Source organism: Musca autumnalis, unplaced genomic scaffold (assembly GCF_047663935.1).
Source record: "Musca autumnalis isolate F117 unplaced genomic scaffold, ASM4766393v1 scaffold_3, whole genome shotgun sequence".
Lineage (NCBI taxonomy): Eukaryota > Metazoa > Arthropoda > Insecta > Diptera > Muscidae > Musca > Musca autumnalis.
Window position 1 is genome coordinate 107,110,320 of NW_027411866.1, and position 21,267 is coordinate 107,131,586.

Genomic DNA, 21,267 nt, shown 5'->3' on the forward strand with positions numbered 1-21,267 from the left:
TAACATATTTTGATCCCACTCAAGAGAAAAATGATAGGGATAGATGAAGGGGAATAGTAATACATACTTTGCTTCTCTTTGCCCGATCTCTATAAATTGGCCGGCATCTTTTTTTCCCGGGTTCGAAAGTGATTTAACCAATCGTTTCTTAATATTCCTAATTATCTCAAAAACTAAGTTTAATAATAATGTAAATACCGATTCAAGGGAATAGGCATCATCGTTAACCAAGTGGTATGGAGAAAAAGTCATTCTAACTCTTTTGTCCAGCAACAATATATTTCCATCCTTTCAGTTTTTTTCCCAAAAATGTTTGGAAATTTCATCTGAATGCTTGAATTTAAAAAAAGTTAAAATGCCACTGACGGAAAGCGTCTCAATATCAGGTCAGCATTCATTGCAATCAAGGACTCCCATCACAATTTTTTTCCAACAATAAAAACAAAAATCAAATTTAGTATTTAAAGGTTTCCTTAAAAAAAACAAGTTTCCTTCCATATCATTTATTTTGTTGGTTTTGGGTCTCTCATACATTATCTGTACGAATAAATGTTTACTTAAGTTTATAAAAACAATATGTTTTGTTTACTTCTTGTCGCTGGAGATGGAGCTCTTGGATTCGCGCATGGAGGCGGAACGACGTCTCTTGGCTTCTTCACGCTTGGCCTTGTTTTCCTTCTTCCTTTGGGCCAACAATTTAGCGTAATCGGCGGCGGCTTCCTTGGAAGCGACTTGACGCTTCTTCTTCAAGGCAATACGTCTGCGTTTCCTTTGCAAGACAACGGGAGTGATGAGACGTTGAATCTTGGGGGCCTTGGAGGTGGCCTTCTTATTGTCCTTGGCGGGGAGAGGACGACGTACGACAAAGCGACGGACATCATCTTCCTTGCTCAAGTTGTACAACTTGCGGATCTTGCTGGCTCTCTTGGGACCCAAACGACGGGGAACGGAGGTATCGGTAAGACCAGCAATGTCATTTTCACCTTTCTTGACAATGACCAAAGCCAAGACAGACATGTTAGCATCAACGATGCAACCACGGACTGATTTACGTTTACGTTCACCAGTACGGCGGGGACGGTAGCAGGAGTGTCCCTTCTTCAACAACAAACGAACACGACCTAAAAAATAAATGGACAACAATTGTAAACAAACTTTCTGTTATATCTTCAATTTTTCCGCACAACAACTTACCATGGCTAAGGACACCCTGTTTCATGGGGAAACCTTGCTTGTCGTTACCACCGGCAATACGGAGCATATAACCTTTCCATTCATCACCGAGGATATCGGCTTCGACAACTTGGCCCATACGTTTCTCGTAGAACACACGCAATTTGTGTTCATCAACAACTTCGAAAAGCTTTTGGCATCCCGTTGCGGGAAAAGAAACGTTAAGCTATAATCATATAAAGAAGATGGAACAAAAGTTAGTTTTTACATTTCACATCACGAATTTTACTAGAAATACACAAAACAACAACGCCGACAATCGGCAGAGCCAAGACAAATTATTTTCAATCAATGTTTATACACTCAATCACACATTTAATACACACAATTCTTTCGAATTTCAATCGCCAGCCACATATTATAGCATGTTTTTTGTGTATTTCGTTGATTTATCACAAAAATTCACTTATTTTCGAAAAAAAATTACACACCTTCATTTTTAATGTCTGATTTGGAGGAACACCAAATTGAAAGGAGTAGGCAAGATGTCAAAAAAGACAGATGATAGATGGCGGCCGGCCGTTTTTACACAACTCACCAAATTTTGACATTTGTGGCCGAGCTTGCATACAGTGTTGTATTTTAAAAAACGCTAAAAATTGTTTTCTTAATAAATAAAAAATAATTAATTTCAAAGTTTTTTTCGATTGTTTGAGTGGAGTATTCCCCCATTGGCTCAACTTCATTTATTACCCTCTATTACAGAGAGTAATGTTTTTCAAAACGAACTGACAGTGTTGCAAAATTTTACTGATCGCTACCAATATCATGATTTCATCCCGGCGAAGGGAATTATCAATTGGCTTCTCAGTTTTTGAAATGATGCCTTTTTAGCGAAAAACCGAACTCTTTAAGTGTCTAGTATTCTCATATGAATGAGAATCACACTCACTTTTCGGCTTTTCCAAAGAAACACCAAAATCAAAATATTTTGCAACATGTCAGCACGTATCAACTAAGAATTCTTCGAATTCTGTGAGTTGAAAAGAACACCAACACAGTTGCCTGTGAGGTTGTTATTGGAATTTTGTTTTTAACAAAGCTCCATTCATTCGCCCGTGCCTTGGCTGTTTTTTGTTTGTTTTGTTTATTGTTGAAGTTCAATCTCATTTTCGATTGTTTGAGTGGAGTATTCCCCCATTGGCTCAACTTCATTTATTACCCTCTATTACAGAGAGTAATGTTTTTCAAAAACGAACTGACAGTGTTGCAAAATTTTACTGATCGCTACCAATATCATGATTTCATCCCGGCGAAGGGAATTATCAATTGGCTTCTCAGTTTTTGAAATGATGCCTTTTTAGCGAAAAACCGAACTCTTTAAGTGTCTAGTATTCTCATATGAATGAGAATCACACTCACTTTTCGGCTTTTCCAAAGAAACACCAAAATCAAAATATTTTGCAACATGTCAGCACGTATCAACTAAGAATTCTTCGAATTCTGTGAGTTGAAAAGAACACCAACACAGTTGCCTGTGAGGTTGTTATTGGAATTTTGTTTTTAACAAAGCTCCATTCATTCGCCCGTGCCTTGGCTGTTTTTTGTTTGTTTTGTTTATTGTTGAAGTTCAATCTCATTTTCGATTGTTTGAGTGGAGTATTCCCCCATTGGCTCAACTTCATTTATTACCCTCTATTACAGAGAGTAATGTTTTTCAAAACGAACTGACAGTGTTGCAAAATTTTACTGATCGCTACCAATATCATGATTTCATCCCGGCGAAGGGAATTATCAATTGGCTTCTCAGTTTTTGAAATGATGCCTTTTTAGCGAAAAACCGAACTCTTTAAGTGTCTAGTATTCTCATATGAATGAGAATCACACTCACTTTTCGGCTTTTCCAAAGAAACACCAAAATCAAAATATTTTGCAACATGTCAGCACGTATCAACTAAGAATTCTTCGAATTCTGTGAGTTGAAAAGTGTATTTAAATGGACTTTCTGATCAGACTTTGTTAATGAATAAAGCTAATGACAATTCGTTGTTTTCCTTACGTCTTGTCGCTTTATTTATAACGTCTTCTTGGGGTTTTATTGGAATTTGATTAGTTAATTTTCTTTAAAATATGTATAAAAGCGAGAGTTCACAAGCTTCAATTTCGTATAAAAATAAATGGAACAAATTGAATATTCTATTAGCTGGCGGAAAAAAATCTGCATTTTTTTCTTAAATTGTAAATTTTTCTTTGTAGGCGGCCTTCGGCCGGGGATTTGAGACTTTCTCCTATGGACAGGAGCCAATTTAGGGCACGGTAACAAAATTTTTTTAATTAAAGAAGCAAGGGAACTGATGAAGATCTGTGACGAGATCTGAAACTATAGTCTTCCCTGCCTTCCCCTTGGTAAACATAGCCAATTTTTTTCCCACTAATAAATGTTCCTTGTAGAACAATTAGAAACTATCAACCCTTATTTAGAGATTTCCACCGCACGAATTACTCTATGGGAGATCCTATTAACAAAATGTGTGTAGATTTTAATTCCATGTATTGTAATGTAGACTTTGGCATGAGCTTTGACCTTATAAAATCTAACATAATTTTATTTTTAAATGAATAGTATATAAAAATGTATTAGTAAGTAACTAACTAGCTGATGAAGTAAATTCTGTAGCTGGTTTTCAATTTCCCTCTCATACCCCATCATGATGCGGATCATGGTGTGTACGCGATCCCTACGTAAAAGGGAGGTCGCCCCCTCGGTCGGCAGGGGTGGGAAAGTGAGGCGTGGGAACGTTCGAAAAAAAAATTAAATTTGTTTTAATAAAATATTAAAACAACGACTATAGGATTAAGCCTGACTATTTTGAAAAACAAAATATTTTTTTTTCTTTAAGAAGGGAATTTTCGGAACTTCAGAGGCCCATATCTCGGGAAGTACGGACTTCCCCCAACAAACTTTACATTTTTGTAATCAGGACGTAAAGATCTACCTGTGGTAAACATTCAGACTTATACGCCAGCTGGTAGAGTAATCAATTTATGCCAAATAAATATATAAGCTTTGTCCCAGAACTAAAAGTTTTTACAATTTTTACCACTTTTACATATTTTACCCGAAAAAAGCGTTCCCGTACACAAAAAGTCGTAAAATGTTCATTTCTCTTTAAACAAAGATGCTGAATGACGCTCTCTTTAAAAACTTGTTACACGACAAATTTGGGCGAGTAAAAAAGTACATGGTGCAATTACAGGTCCCCCCAGCAAAATCAGATGATTTCGATTTGAGCTGTCACAATTCATATTTGTCATTTGAATTCATTGCGAGGTATAGAAATGTCAAACTGTACAGAAACAGGTAGATGTATCTCGAAAAAAGGAAACAAATAAAGTTAATGCTGTACACGTAAAATGTCAACATTTGATGTGTTTTATGAGAATTATTATTATGAGAATTTCATTTACAATAACTTATTTTTGTAGTTCAAGTTCGATCAGCTGGTACATATTTTCTGTTTCGTCAAACAAAAATAACTACTGTTATGAAAACACTTGTGGTTCTTATGATGGTTGAAACTAGAACTGACATTTATTGTTATTAAATTCATGACTTAAGAGCAGTACACATTGTCAGTTTTGAATGAAGATATTTCGCAGTTATCGATAACTGTCCAACCGTCCAGCAACCACAAAACATTTTGTGGTTGCATGATGAATGACAAAAATCAACGGCCACACTAGCAAGCACCAACAAAGCTGTCATTCAAAACTGGCAATGTGTACTCAGCTTTAAGTTCACGTCACGGATCACGTAAGACATCTAGCTGGTAGTCCTGTAGGTGCCTTGGAAGTCTGCGGTTCCTAGTAGGTCTAGTTGTTGGTAACGAATTTATAGGCGTAGAGTCCTGTTCTCTATCATTTTGAACACTGATCTGGATTTCATCGTTTACAACTTCAGGATGATCCGTAACCTCTGAAGGGGGTTCCAATCGCTCATCGTTTATACCCGAGGACTCGCTTCCGACCGCAGGTGTGCATTGTTCAGCATACGTCTGTTGTTTTTCTTCTACTACACCAGACGGCACAAATTGAGGTTTGTTTCTCTTTACTGCGTCTCCTCCAACTCTGCGTATCTGGTCAATATGACGCCTCCAAACTCTGCCATCCTCTAATCTTACCGAATAATGGAGATCTCCATTCTTCGCCTCTACTATTCCAAATTGCCACTTGTTTCTTCCGATATATTCCCTGACAGCCACAGTGTCCCCAATCTTAAAGTTTTTCGTTACAGATTTCCGCTGAGGATCACGTTGTGCGTTACCGGGTAGGATTAAATCAAGCCTGGACTGAATTTGCCTGTTAAACATCATAATCGCTGGTGATTTAGCAGTGGCCGGGTGAATTGCGCGTCGATATGATAAAAGCACCTTTTCTATATTCTTTTGTAAATTGCCAGGATTGCTGTTCATTGCTTTGAGTTTATTTTTAAGTGTTTGAATAAATCGTTCCGCTTGTCCGTTAGTGGCTGGGTGGTATGGTGCCCCCAATTTATGTACAATACCATTTCGTCGCAAAAACTTCCCAAACTCAGCGGACTTAAATTGAGTGCCATGGTCACTCACTAGGACATTTGGTATAAAAGTAGCAATAATGTTTCTAAATACCTTCACCGTGGTTTGAGTTGTTATGTGAGACACTACTCGTACTTCAGGCCACTTGCTGTAAGCATCTACTAACACAAAAAGATATTTCCCTAAGTAGGGCCCGGCATATTCAACATGCACTCTTTCAAACACTTTTTTGGGGGGCAACCAGCAATGTACCTGTTCCTTGGCATCATTCGGTCTCGAATCTTGACAGGCTCGACAATTTAGCACCATGCTCTCAATATCCGTGTCCATATCCTTCCACCAGCAATAAGCACGAGCTAACACTTTCATTCTTGCGGTACCAAAGTGTCCAGTGTGTAATTCCCGTAGAATTTTTGTTCTGAGCGGCTGCAGAATGTATACTCGTACACCTCTTAGTAAGCACCCTTGCTGTAGTGTAAATTCGTGTTGTTCGATACCAAATCTATGACAAGGTTCACATTTCCGTCCATACTTCAGGCACTCAACCAACATTTGTACTTCTTTCTCTCGCTTAACTGCTCGTTTTAATTCATTTATTGTAACCGGTAAGTTCTCAATTGCCTCTGTTTCAATCTGATCGACTTCGCAGTTCCCCTCGTGTACGTCAGGGGTAGGCAGCCGCGTTGCAATTCTCCTTCGAACTCCGATGCCGTATGTTGTATTCAAAAGATTCCAAATAAACTGCATAATGCTGCATCCGTGTTGCCGAAAGTATTGGAAGGCCTTTATTTGAAGCAAACATTTGAGATATAGCTTTATTATCTGTAATTAAGGTAAATTTCCGGCCGTATAAATATTGGTAAAACTTTTGACTCCAAAAATTATAGCGTAGGCTTCCCTATCAATTTGGCTGTACCGTTGTTGCGTTTTAGTTAACGTTTGTGACGCAAATTGTATCGGCCTTTCCACCCCATTTCCGTACTCATGGCTTAAAACTGCACCTACCCCCACAGGACTTGCATCCACAGCCAATGTAATTGGGGTGTTTGGGTCGTAATGTGCCAATATGACATCTGATTGAATCTGCCGCTTCACTTCTTTAAACGCTGCTTCACACTTTGAATCAAATTTGAATTGTACGTCTTTGTGCAAGAGTCTATTTAGCGGCTGCACGATGGAGCTACGATTCTTTATAAATCGACCGTAATAATTCACTAGCCCCAAAAAGGACCGAATTTCCTCTCTGTTCGAAGGTTGCTTCATCCTTTGAATAGCATCGACTTTGCAGGGCATTTTATGTCCCAGCAAAATGTTCGATGCCAAAGATGACATTCAATCATGGGTGCAAGTGATCTAGCATGTCATCTTTTTAGCATCTTCATCGATGAATTTTATATGAGCGTGGACCCCAAAAGATGACGTTCTTTTCTGGATCCTAAGCATGCCATTTTAACCAATGCGTTGACATGTCATTTCCACCAATGCTTTGGCATGTCATTTCCACCAATGATTTGACATGTCATTTTCACCAACCCCTTGGCATGAAATTTTCATGTCTTGTTTGGAAAATGGAAATGCTGTATTGAAATATGGTTTTCATGAAAAACAAAACTCTTTATTAATTCAAACGAATTCATGAAATAGCTACAATTAATTTATCAGTTTAGTTTTTCAAAAGTTTACATCCAAAATTGCAATGTAATCACCACCGCTGCAACGCAAAAGATTACTTCCCTCGTTCTCCGCAACTGATATTCTTTCATCTTACAAAAGGTTTTTTCAATTATCTTCCCATCACCAGTTCAGATTTCAACATGGACTCCAAATGCACTCCTTTAAGTATTTTTATTTCGTAAATTACTTTTATTTTATAATTTTGTTATTTTATAACAACATTTTGGTAATTTATACTCTTTTGTTTAGTGACGGAAATATGTAGGGATCTACAAACCGGCTTGCTTTAGGGATCTCTAAGAACAAAATGTAACGAACGGGAAGGAGAGACTTTTTATGGAAAATACCATTTATGCTTAATTAATTTATTTTTAATTGTTTCTTTCCAAAAGTAGTTTCTTCTTTATTTTCAGATTCTAGTTCCTTTTCGTTTCGGACTTTTTTTCAAATTCCAAGAAGCGAGATTTGATTGATTTCATTCTATGTCAGATTTAGAACAGACAAGGGAACTTTTAAAATAGCAATGTGTGCAGTCCGATTCTATTTTTAGCTCGATGGTTGGGACTTCATATAATACCAATTGTTTAGAAATTTTAGTTGTTTGATATGCAGGAAATGTAAGACAACATCACGACGACAGTTCTAACAACTTTGGTCTGTTCCAGAAACTGCAAGAATCTACTTATTTTTACTACGATAACAATTTTTCCTTTATGTTATCGGAAAAAATAGTAAAAATTAGTAGATTTTTGCAGTACTGGAACATACCAAAATGAAAATAAACAGGTGTGTAAATAAAAACACAAACATCATCTCTATTGGATCTATGGAATGGGTACAAATGCTGATGAAAAGATCGGATCTTTCACGACTTCCTTGGCATTGGTTCAAATCCTAATGAAAAGATCGGATCTTTCACGACTTCCTTTGAACCAATGCAAAAGATGACATGAAATCACGTCATCGCAAAGAACCCCTTCCGTCAAATTTTGCTAAGGTATGCCGAACTTGTCAATAATATACCCACAATATTCTATTTTATCCTGCAAAAATTGTGATTTGTCCAGATTGACCCGCATATTGTGGGCCATCAACCGTCGTAAGGCCTGCGTACATAAGCTGCTTTGCCTGGTTGCCTTGCTTTCCTGCTTCATTTCTGACATAATAAAAATAAAAGAATAAAGAAGGGTTGCCCTTTTCCTTTTTATTCTTTTATCAGAAGTAAGCAGGGTAAGCAGGCAAGGCAGCTTATGTACGCAGGCCTTTAGAACTTCATCCAGCCTATCTAGATGAATTTTATCGTTAGTCGCTGTAATTTTGATGTCATCCAGGAACACTCTTACACCAGGAATGTCGGCCAGTAATTGTTCCATGAAACGCTGCCAAATTGATGGGGCACAGGCTACGCCGTACATTAACCTTGTGGGTCTATAAAATCCTTTGTGTGTGTTCAATGTCAGGAGGTGTTGATCATCGGGGTGAACTTCTAACTGCAAATATGCCTGAGCCAGATCGATTTTGGAAAAGTTATTCCCTCCAGCCATTGAACTAAACAATTCATCAATAGTCGGTAGAGGGTGTTCGTCTACCAGCAACTCTGGATTCAAGGTAACTTTATAGTCCCCACAAAGACGGACTGCATTATTTTTCTTCCTCACCACAACGACAGGTGTGGCCCACACCGACGCATCCACCTTCACCAACAAACCATTCTCCACTTGATTCTCCAACTCCTCTTCCACAGCGTGTAGTAGCGGAAATGGAATGCGCCTAGCTTTCAAAAACTTCGGTTTAGTTCCCGTCTTCACATGTAATCGTGCTCTAAAAGATGTAATTTTTCCGGGTGTACTCGAAAATATTTCAGGATACTTTTCCAAAACGCCTCTTAATTTGCCTTCCTGCTCAATTACTTCCTGGATTTGGTTCACTGTTGCCGGCGATCTTAACTTTTTCTTCAAAATTAATTGCCAGTTAAGCTGTACCGACCGCAACCACTCCCTGCCTAACAGCGGCTTCCTGCCAGAATTTACCAAATATAACTTCACCTTAATCTTCTTTGTTGTCTTCACTTCCAACCACACATAGCCAATACTGTCGATCGGTGTCTTGCAGTAGCTGTTCAATTCTAGGTCTGGCTCTTCGACCTTACTACAGTGCTACAGTGCCCATATAATGCAGAAGGTATTGTGTTTTCTTCGCTTCTTCCACGCCAAAAATTTGCAAAGCGGTCTCAAACCTCTTAACCCAACGGCTCCACTTCATTGTTTTCTCATCGAACGGATCCATATGGAATGTATTCGTTGCCATTTTTAAGGAGTTCTCTGCTACGGAAACTTCATCCAACATGTGTTATATAATCGAGTTAAAGTTTCTAACTCCGTCTCGTCGCCAGAATTGTTATGAAAACACGTGTGGTTCTTATGATGGTTGAAACTAGAACTGACATTTATTGTTATTAAATTCATGACTTAAGTTATTAGCTATCGATAACAATCGATACATTCGATTATAACAACTACGGTAACAACTTTTTCTCGGAAAATGTTTTGTATGTATCTACCTGAATTGACAGAAAAGAAATTCGCTTCAGAACATTTGTTCGCCTCTGTTTGTCCGTGTTTAGACACACGGGAAAGTAAATTCAGTTTTTAGGCAATAGGGGGTAGGAAAGAGTATTGAGGAGCTCTTTCCTCTCCGCTCTCTCCCAAAAACTCAATTTACTTTCCCGAGAAATTTGTGTGTCTAAACACAGACTTTATGAATTTTGACATTTAAAATCTTTGTTTTTCTTTCAATTTGCCGAATTCAATTGGGCCATGAAAAATAGTAACATGGTTGCCGGCGTCTGATTGGCTGATACGCCGACTTTGACATTTGTTCCAGTTTTTTAGGTATTTTCCATTATTCCGTTCCCAAACTATTTCAAAAAACTTGTGTTTGAGAACAAATTTTTTGCAGTTCTCTCTTTTACGAGTTTTACTATTAAAAAGTACGGGAAAGAAGCTATAAATAGTTGCAAAAAACATAAACATAAAACCGAGTATTGTAATTTGGTAAGTCCTTGGTCACACTAGCGGGTTTCATTGAAACAATTTCATGAAATTAAGGGTTCCTAGGTCGAGTTTAATACTTGAATAATACCATAAATTTGCTGTAGTGGTGAACTCGATCTATACCCAGCAAAAAGTTTGCATCCACGGAAGCACTTAAATCACTGGTGCGTGTGTCACGAAGTGCTTCTTTTTCTATGAATTCCTCAGTGAATTTTACAAGGGAGCGCGCAGAAAGGAAGCACTCCATTTTGCTTCCGCAGCACGCAGTTAGGAAGCACTCCATTTTGCTTCCGCAGCACGCAGCTATGAAGCACTCCATTTTTACAATTTTTACCACTTTTACGAGTTTTGCGTTCCCGTACACAAAATTTGTATGAAAATCGTTTACGACTTTTACCACTTTGTAAAGTACGGGAACAGGCCATTAATAAGACATTTTAATTTTATTCTTATAGGCCGTTTATATATAACAAGGTTAACCCAGTGGGTCTGGGTTTCAAATGTCATTTCCATTGTATATACTTCAAACAAATCCTCATAACGAAGGTTAACCCTGCAAAAAACTATAATATAAACGCCGTATTACTTTAATTTCATTTGTTGAATGAAAATTGAATTTTTTATCGTTTATACATAAAAGTGCTTGTTGGATGTAATCCAAATGTGAGGAAAAGGATTGCCTTTTTCATTAGTCCACTGGAAGCGCATCCATGCATGTAATGAAATCCTCACTCCAACTTGCACCACTTCCATTTTTATTTGCTGGGTAAATACATAAAAGTTTCAATGAAACCATACTAGAGTGACCTTCGACAAAAGAAGGCAAACACAGTACACAATTACATGCTTCGTTCCAGTACTTTTTTAATGGTAAAATGTTCAAAAGAGAAAACTGTCAAACATGAGTTCAACGCACACATTTTTCCAAAATGTACGGGAACGGAAAAATGGTAGAAACGTCAAAAAATCTGGAACAAATGTCAAAGTCGGCGTGTCAGCGAATCGGAAGCCGGCAAACATGTTGCACATTTTTGCTCGCTCAAATTTGTCGTGTGAAAAGTTTCTAAAGAGAAAGCCATTCAGCGCCATTTTTGTTCAAAGAGAAGTGAACATTTTGCAACTTTTTTGGTGTACGGAAACGCATTTCGGGGAAAAATGTTCAAAATGTGTTAAATGTGTAAAAACTTTTTAGTTCTGGAACGAAGCTACAATCATGGTAGAATAACTACAGGTAGACCGGTAGGCCACAGCTAACAGCTGATTACAATTAGTTGACGTTTTTTACTTGGCCTGTTCCCGTACTTTATAAAGTGGTAAAACTCGTAAAAGTTGAAAAAGTCGTAAACGATTTTCATACAAATTTTGTGTACGGGAACGCAAAATGTGTAAAAGTGGTAAAAATTGTAAAAACTTTTTAGTTCTGGAACAGAGCTATAGTTGCTGACATTATGCAATAATAAAGGTAGATGCATCGGTGAATTGTTCCAACAAAAATTTTCTTCTGCAATGCTGTAGCTGTGTTCTTTTACTTGTAATAGTGAAAGTAGTAAAAGAGAAAACTGCCAAAATTGCTCTCACGTAACAAGTTTTGCACAAAAGTAAAGGAACGGAAAATAGTAGATCTTGCATCGAATGCTTAAACAAATTACAACAAACAAAATAAATGTCACTGTTCCTTATTTTTTATTTCATTGATTTAAATTTTTTATTATTTATACTTATTTTATTTTGTTTCTTTTTATTTTGCTTTGACAATGCGCGTTGTTTTCTTTTTTCTTTTGCTTTAATTCTCAAATAAATGTCAAATAAGTAGTTTGACAGATTTTCCACATTTTGTTTCAAGTTTTAATGGTAAAACTTTAACGTAAAGGAACAAAGCTTATGCTAATGAAAACTCATCTGAAATCCATTGGTCTCGGTCCACACTAGCGTGAATTTCATTAAAAAACTTCACGAAATTAGGCGTTCTTAAATCGAATTCCCCACTACAGCAATTTTATGATTTTACTCTACTATGGAAGTCGATCTACAGACGCATAATTTCATGCAATTTTTCAATGAAATCACTCTAGTGTGGACCGGGACTTATGCTTTGTTTACAATTACGAAATCCACTCGATTTCAACTGTCAATTCCATTGCCTAAACGTCAATTGAAATGAAATTGAAGAATTGAAATTGAAGAAATGGATTTGACACTTGAAATCGAGTGGATTTCGTAAATGTAAACTTACTATTATAGCTTAAAATTAAAAACAATTTCAAACGACTTTCATTCGCGTGGCAAAATCAAATTGTTAATATTTTTAATAGTACTAGCCTCAGCACATACAGACCGTTGAGTGACACTTTGTGACATGTTTAACAGTCATATTGTCAGTCATATTGTTGTTTGTTAATTTTGTTATTTTTGCAATGGCTTGTATTTTATAGCATCTTTAGACTGCATTTAAATTCAATCCAAAACACCACATCAAAGGCTGTGATTTGGATCGAAAATGGAGTGCATCCTAGCTGTGTGCCGTGGAAGCAAAATGGAGTGCATCCTAGCTGCGCGCTCTCTTGTAAAATTCATAGGTGAATTCATAAGAAAAGATGTACTCCAGCGGCAATTGTTCTAGTGATTTAACTGCATCTGCGGATGCAAACCTTTTGCTGGGATTTTTATTCCCAAAATAATACCCAGCAAAAAGTTTGCATCCGCGGATGCAGTTAAATCACTAGAACAATTGCCGCTGGAGTACATCTTTTCCTATGAATTCACCTATGAATTTTACAAGAGAGCGCGCAGCTAGGATGAACTCCATTTTGCTTCCACGGCACACAGCTAGGATGCACTCCATTTTCGATCCAAATCTCAGCCTTTGATGTAGTGTTTTGGTTTAAATTGAAATGTAGTCTAAAGATGCTACAAGGTGCAAGCCATTGCAAATATCCCAAAATAAATAAAATACATTGCTTATTCGTGTTAACAAGAATATTAACTTTATTACTCTAATACAAATTATAAAAACTCTCCATTAAATTTGATCATAACTGAGTTTACTTCCTCTGTTCTGCTTTTTGTGACACCGCAACTGATATTGCTTCGTCATCCAAATGGTTTTTCAGTTTTCCTCCGACTCCACAAAGACTAACTCCACTTCAAAAATAATTTGCGTCTCGTGAATTACAGCAATTTTCGTATATTTAGTTTGTATTTAATTTTTTTAAACAAATTCTTATAATTTTAGACACTCTTTCTTTCTAATTTAGACTGCGACTGTAGGGATCAAAAAAATGGCTTGCTTGGCTAGGGATCTATAAGCGAGTGCTTCTAAAATGTATTGAGCGGAGTGCATTTTTCATAACTCTGTGTGGACTGCATCGAAAGATGTATTGAAATCATAACTCTGCATTGCACTACTTCCAAACTTTTTTGCTGGGTAGTGGTTACAAATTACCGATCATATCGATAGCAATCGATATTTTTGGTCTGTTCCAGAACTGCAAGAATCTACTAATTTTTACTATTTTCTTCGATAACATAAAGGGAAAATTGTTATCGTAGTAAAAATTAGTAGATTCTTGCAGGTTCTGGAACAGAGCATTTAAAATATTAGGTCAGTACGATAACTTCGCAAGTAAAAAGTACTTGCAAGTACTCAGTAACTTCTCTCCACTTATTTTAAGCTGGAAACACATAAAACGTTTGGGTAAAGTTTTGTGTCGTTTTGGCCGTTTTTACACTGTTGGGCATGATGCCGAAAAATTCAAATTCATTTGAAATATATGCTGACAAACAGATAAACGCTGGACTTTGGTGTCGTCGTCGCCCTGTTGTTGTTGTTTTTTTCTCGACGTCCAACGCAAAACTTTAATCAAACGTTGTATCTGTTTTCAGCTTTACTCTCTCGAAGCTAAAAATTTGCAGAATGTTATCGAACAACAATTTGCAAAAACTTCCAAGAAGTCAGCTGATTTGACAAACAAGAAGTTTGGCGGATAAGATTTATTTTAACAATGGAAGATTGTTTACGAAAATTATTTGATTATCCATAGCTACAAAAATAAATCTCTTTCCATATCATAAATTAACGGCTGGCCGTCAACATAGTGTTCCTCCAACTCCATGGACGCGCCGCTTTTTGATGGGATTTGATACCTTAGAAATAAAACAATCATCACAAAATACTAAATAAGTTATTTTACAAAATAAGTCGTTTTCCAAAATTTATTTAGTTATCTCTTCTCTTTTTTATCTTGTAATTATTTTAATAACCAAATATTTGTTTATGTTTTTGCCAAGAATTGCAAAGTCCGCCACAAAACATTCGAATTTAAATCAGACGATCAAACTTGCAAATTCTTACAAGGAAAATTTTGCTTGCAAACACTTTTAAGTTCTCAGTAACAAAAGTCTCCAAAACTCTCCAAAATTCTCTCCAAATTCGCTCTCTTTTACTTTACAAGTTTGTTATTTTTTGTAAAAGTTTTTACAAATTTGTACAAACTTTTGAGTTATCGTACAGACCTATTATATCGACAATATCTATTGTTGGAAATATCTATGGTTTGCCAGCTCTAGTGTACCCCACTTAACATTTTGAGAGAGGTCCTATAATAATTGGACCAAGGAACAAACCTATTGGTTACAAAATTTGACAGTTGGCATCGTTATCGATAACTACGCACTCGCACATATCGGTGCTATTGTCATCACTAGGTTTCGATTGTTGTCAAATATTCCATCAAAACAACAACACGTGGGAAGACTGGAAGACTGCTGCAAAAAATCCAATTTGTTAGGAAAAATTATTTAAAAACTAGCCACAAAACATGGGTAAACCTAAAAAAGCTAATGTTGCATCTGTAAGAAAAGTCCCACTGGACGAACAGATTATGGATGGCAAGGTGGCCAAGCAAAAGGATAGGAAAAAAATTAATTTCAGGGCAGAAGAAACTTCGGTAAGTGAATTTTAGACAATTTCAAAAAGACGTAATTGCAAACGTTTCGTTTATTGAATCTCAATATTTAGGTATTAGATAGTAAAACTAGTAAGAAAATTTTGGCTGCAGCCAAACAACAACAATTGGAATTCAATGAAGAAAACTTCCCCAGTCTTACACCAAAGAAATCGGTTAATTTCAATTTGGGTAAGGTGGCAAAAGTATAGACATGGCATTTGTTTTTACTAATTAGTTAAATATTTTCCGTAGGCGATGATATCAATGAAGAGGATGAACATATTGATGTTAATGAAAATGATTTTATGGATGATCTGCAAATCGATGAGGAAGATGCCAAGGCATTTGAACGTTTCCAAAATCCACAGGGTGGAAAACGTACATTGAAGTTGTCTGAAATTATTATGGAAAAAATCCAAGAGAAGCAAGCAGATATTCAAACAAAACTCTCAGATGAGGGTTCCCTTAAAATTGAGGAGCTTGATCCTCGTGTAAAGGAAATGTACGAGGGCGTTCGTGATGTCATGAAACGTTATCGTAGTGGCAAAGTTCCTAAAGCTTTCAAGATCATACCAAAACTTAGAAACTGGGAACAGATTTTATTTATCACAGAACCACATAACTGGAGTGCCGCTGCAATGTTCCAGGGGGCAAGGTAAATATTAATTAATTCCTAGCTTACTATTTGTAACAAATTGGAATTTTGTCTCTTTTTAGAATCTTTTCATCTGTATTATCACAAGCTATGGCTCAACGTTTTTACAATTTGGTATTGTTACCCAGAATTCGTGATGATTTGGCCGAATATAAAAAGTTAAATATGCACTTGTATAATGCATTGAAACGGGCTCTCTTCAAGCCAGCCGCCTTTATGAAGGGTATTATTTTGCCATTGCTCGAGTCGGGTGATTGTACATTGAGAGAAGCCATTATATTTGGTAGTGTTATTGCACGCAGTTCAATACCAGTCCTCCACTCGTCGGCGTGTCTGTTGAAAATCTGTGAAATGGGCTATACTGGTGCCAATTCGATATTCATTCGTTATTTCCTCGATAAACGTTATGCTTTACCATATCGTGTGGTAGATGCTGCTGTTTTCCATTTCTTAAGGTATGTATTTAATGCTGTAATAATCATTGTGGGAGCCAAGCGAAAGTTAATGTTTTTCTTTTCTTCTAGATTCGAAAATGACAAACGTGAAATGCCAGTTTTATGGCATCAAAGTTTATTAACATTTGTTCAACGTTATAAAAATGATATTTCATCCGAACAAAAAGACGCTTTACTTGGATTGTTGAGGTAAGGAAATTAAAAATATAATACATTATTATTAGTTTAGGACCATATATAACTCTAACATTTCACAATTACAAAATGAGTTTAGATCTGGGTTAAGTGCTAGTTAATAGGCGTTGTGTCATCAACTGCATGAGTACCTACTGTTGTAACATCCTTTTAGCCTCTACGTAAAACTGTGGTATGCAAGTGCTGATCATTTGATTGGGAATTTTTTTATATCTTCAATATCTTTCACAAGTTGTTGAAGTTTTGATTGCCCACCTTTCCAAGTGAAAGTAATGCTTTCTATACATTTAAAAGAAACGGTTTCCTGTTCGGCGTATAGTTACAGAAAGTTCAACGGGAAAGGTTTCACAGCAACACCAAAAGGTACGACAATGTATTAACATTCTTACGTGGAACTATCATCCGGCGGCGGGTTCTTCGATACTGGATTGACCCGGAACCACCGGTGGCCGCGGCGGTGTACACATCATGTTTCATTGTTGGAAACATTCCGTGTCGGAATGGAGAAAAACCCAGGACCAATAATGGGGTTAGCAGAGTCAAGCGTAGAACTGCCGGGATAGAGTTTCTTTACGTATACATGCAGCCGATAAATAGCTGTACTCAAGGTTAAAGGCCCAACATTAGCCCGGTCACAACCGACTGGTCTTGGGGGACTTCAATGTTTATCATAAGTTGTGACATTCGATAACACTGTGCAACAAAATGGAGTTGAAAGTCTGGCGCGCGGAAAATTCCTCTTGAGGATGAAAGGCCTTGGTGAGTATATTAAGAACCCCGAAGAACAGATACGCCGTGAGTCGAACTTCCGCGTTATGGCGTGATGAAGTTTTTGCTAGAGACCCTGTAAGCCATCTGGAATTATCGTTATAACTTTGTTCACTGTTGATTTAGCTTATTTTTGAGATGACATGGCTTCAGTCAAATCGAATGAGGATTATTTTCGTAGAGCACTGCGACCTTCTAACTCGCTTCCTTCAATGTCCTTTTCGTCCTTTATTTTAAGAGCCGCTATAAAAGTACCGCAAGATGACGTTTTTCAGCTTCGAAATGTTCTGCAAATATGTCGCTCAGAAAATTTTAGGTACGTCTCTCGATGGTAGCAAAATTCCGACCACTTATGACCCCAAGATTTACTCCTATTTTTTCGCGAATTTCTTGGGTCTTATATTAATTAGGGATTTTTATTAAGAAAAGTACACAATAGTCCGTCCATAAAATACTCGAAAAATAATCGAAAATGGGGTGAACAAAATTAAGTGAGGTGAAGTATTTCTCAGAACATACCCGGTAGAAACAAGGTCCTCAAGTCCCAAGCGGGCAGCACTTAGGGTACAGTTAGTAAGCAATTCGCACCAGTTCTGTCCGCGTTCATAAGTGCTACGCGATGAAAAATGTTCAAACCTGTCAGAATGTCGCCCTCAGAACTGCAAGAGGGTGCCTCCTCATATTTTCAGTGGACCATCTACATGAGGAGACAACGATTTTTCCAGTACAGCAACATAACGACATACTTTCGTAGCAGTACTTGCTCGGGTGTTAACGTGAGAACCATCCTAATCACCATATGGTGGATAGGACTCCCCAATCCAGGCATGCTATGAGGGATCTTCATGATCGTGTAAATGCGGCCCTCGGAGTACATTCTCGATTTACCGCAGCTGAGGAGCATTAGCAGCCACGAACAACCAGAGTATTTTTGGCTCAAATACGTTCAGGATGGTGCAGCCAAATAAATTCCTATAGGGCAAGGATAGATGACACCGTGCAAAACATCTGCCCAGTATGCGGTGCACCAGTTCAACTGCCCTGCCAAGCCTTCTTAACTAACTCCAGTAGCTTTGCGGTTACAATCCACAGTTAGCAGTTACAACCAATCGAAGTAGTCACACAAGCAATCCCACGGCAGCCAGTATCAAACCTATATTCCTACGTAGGCTTATATGCTGCTACAACAACAAACCAGAGAAGTTTTGGTTCAACTATGTTCAGCGTGGTGCATCCGTCTAAATTCCTATTGTGCAAGGATTGATGACGCACTGCACTTTTTCAACTGCCCTGCCAAACCAATCGAAGCAGCCACATTCCTAGTCCTGAAGAATGTCAGCAGCCTGGATAAACCAGAGTAGTTTTGGCTCAACGACATGCAACAATGTGCATGGCAGCACAACTATGTTCAGCACGGGGCAACCGTTCTAAATACGTATGGGGCAATCATTGAGAACACCATGCAAAGTATCTTCTCAGCATGCGGTACGCGCCCGCACGACAGATTACACCTTTTCAACTGACCTATCTAACCTACGTAGCTAACTGCAGTACCTTCTACAACCACTCGAAGCGGCTAAATTCCTTGAACTGGATATAGACCCACATCCAAATTAAGCAGAAAAACGAACATACAATCATATCGTATGCTGTTCCAACAACAACATATGTAAGAGCTTATCGTATGAATATCGTCCTCGGAATTTTGGGAAAACATATTTAGAAAAAGGAAAGAACATCTCCAACAGTACAGTGCCAGACGAGTTTTTAGACAAGGTGTTCTTTTCAGTATCCTATATCATTACGCTGACACTGATACTGGCACGATCTTATTGGAACCACAAACTATTGAGTTTTAACATCAAAAAAAAAAAAAAAAAAAAAATAATAATAAATAAATAAAATAAATAAATAATAATAATAATTACTTCGGCCCAGGAAGTACTCCGTACCGAAACTTTGTATATCTCTCACATACTTCTGGATTCTTTTCATCTCTATTTTGTGGAATTCTGTTTGTTGAATTAGCCCTTGAGATTTATTAATTTTGTATAAAAATGTTTTTTTTTTTAATTTTTTAAATTTATTTAATTAATTTTTCTTGTATTTTTTAGAAAACAATATCATCCAAAATTGACACCTGAAATACGCAGAGAATTACAGGCTGCAACATGCCGTGATGTTGAAATGATGGAAGCTGATGATAAATTGGGAGCGGAGCCAGTTGAAATGTACACAGATCAGGATGTTGGCTATATGCAAGAATGAAGACTAGTTGCAAAATTAATTTAATATTGATAGGAAAGCATAATACATTTAATATTGTTTTTAATATATTTACACTGGAAATAATGTAAATACAAAACAGGATAACCGAATTAAATAAAACAACCACCACAAAAATTAAAACGCAATTTGTTTTCTTTTTATATTTTAATTGGACACTTTATTTAATTTATAGAGTTTGGTTGGGCTTAAGTTGTTGTTGTTCTTCTTCTTCTTGGTATTTATATTCGATGATATGAGCAATTATTTTTTGTTAATTATTTTCTTTTTTATTCGGATATAAAAAGCAGTATTTTTTATCACAAAAATGTTTGGTATAATAATAAATAGGGACAGGGTTAATTATTATTTTTCCTAATAGTTTATTTATTTTTGAAATAAAAATATTTTTATTTTTTAGACAAAAAGTGTAAAACAAATAGGTTTAAATGTACAAAAATTTAGTTTAACTAAATAACAATAATATTTTTTTAAACTTAACTTTAATTTTCATTCATCGTTCGTTTTTTTATATTATTTGTTTGCTTATTGTAAAAAACAAAAATATATAAATTTTGTATTTTTTTATTTATTAATTACATATGCATTTATGTATAAGACTAATCTAATTAAATACATAAAATATATGTATATTAAATTTATTTTAACAATTTAGTTCAGAATTAAAATAGACTTTAGTTATCCTTACTCAAGAGAAGGAGGAGGGGTTTTTGTTCTAGAAGAGTTATTTTATTTTTTGGTTTGGTTTGTTTTGGTTGTTACTTATTTCATATAAAAATTGGACATCAAATATTGAATAAATATTATTTATACGTATTTTGTAAGTACGATGAGATGAAAAGATGTATATGTAGTAGTAAATATAGTTTGGATGAATGGAATAAGATTGTGAAAATAATAAAAATTAAAAATAGAATATTGTTCTTCTATTGAAAAAAGATGTTTTTGAAGCTCGAGGCCAGAATATAAATAATCTTTATTATCCGAAGATAAAATCGCAAAAAACACAAAACTCACATAGAAATCCAGGGAATAGCAATATCAACAGGGGAAATCGATATTAAAATTCTCAACATTTATATCCCCCCAGACTCAGTATGTCAAACAGTTTACAAGCCAACACTCAGTCCATTCCATTAGAAATGCGCATAACGATAGCTGGTATTCGGCATCGTCGAGCAGTTAGATGACATGATCTTTTTCTCACTAAAGGAGGAACACACTACCCGCATAGCAGCATCTGTTCCCCTGACGTAACACTAGTCAGTGGAGACCTAGTCGCGAATACTTCCTGGCATGATGATATAGCGCTAAATTCGGACCACCTCCTTCTCCGAGTTCTCACAAGCTCCCCCCACCTACCTCAGTACCCGTAGACATATACTGTTACAGGCATGCAAAAGATCCATAAAAAGAGGGCTGATAAAAATATAAAACCAAACTTCCCGACCAAAGCCTCAAAGCTACTCTACCAAAGAGAGTCCATTA

At 36.6% G+C, this 21,267-nt stretch overlaps 2 protein-coding genes across 3 annotated transcripts; one reads left to right on the forward strand and one right to left on the reverse strand.

The window, feature by feature from the left end:
• Positions 1-453: 453 nt before the first annotated feature.
• RpS6 (ribosomal protein S6) lies at positions 454-1,780 on the reverse strand. The gene is made up of 3 exons (XM_073973506.1): positions 1,665-1,780; positions 1,195-1,399; positions 454-1,121 (listed from the first exon to the last, which is right to left on the reverse strand). The coding sequence occupies exons 1-3, from the start codon at positions 1,668-1,670 to the stop codon at positions 586-588; spliced, it is 747 nt and encodes a 248-aa protein (XP_073829607.1). The 5' UTR covers positions 1,671-1,780; the 3' UTR covers positions 454-585.
• Positions 1,781-15,145: 13,365 nt separating this feature from the next.
• On the forward strand, positions 15,146-19,902 carry bys (Bystin). Of its 2 annotated transcripts, none has more exons than XM_073973508.1 (6): positions 15,146-15,420; positions 15,492-15,609; positions 15,673-16,075; positions 16,138-16,530; positions 16,600-16,719; positions 19,608-19,902. In XM_073973508.1, the coding sequence occupies exons 1-6, from the start codon at positions 15,292-15,294 to the stop codon at positions 19,759-19,761; spliced, it is 1,317 nt and encodes a 438-aa protein (XP_073829609.1). In that variant the 5' UTR covers positions 15,146-15,291; the 3' UTR covers positions 19,762-19,902. The 2 variants fall into 2 exon arrangements, 1 of the variants encoding a protein (XP_073829609.1); XR_012411380.1 differs by lacking the exon at positions 19,608-19,902 and adding an exon at positions 17,923-19,378 and having other exon boundaries at positions 15,179-15,420; positions 16,600-17,645.
• Positions 19,903-21,267: the final 1,365 nt, after the last annotated feature.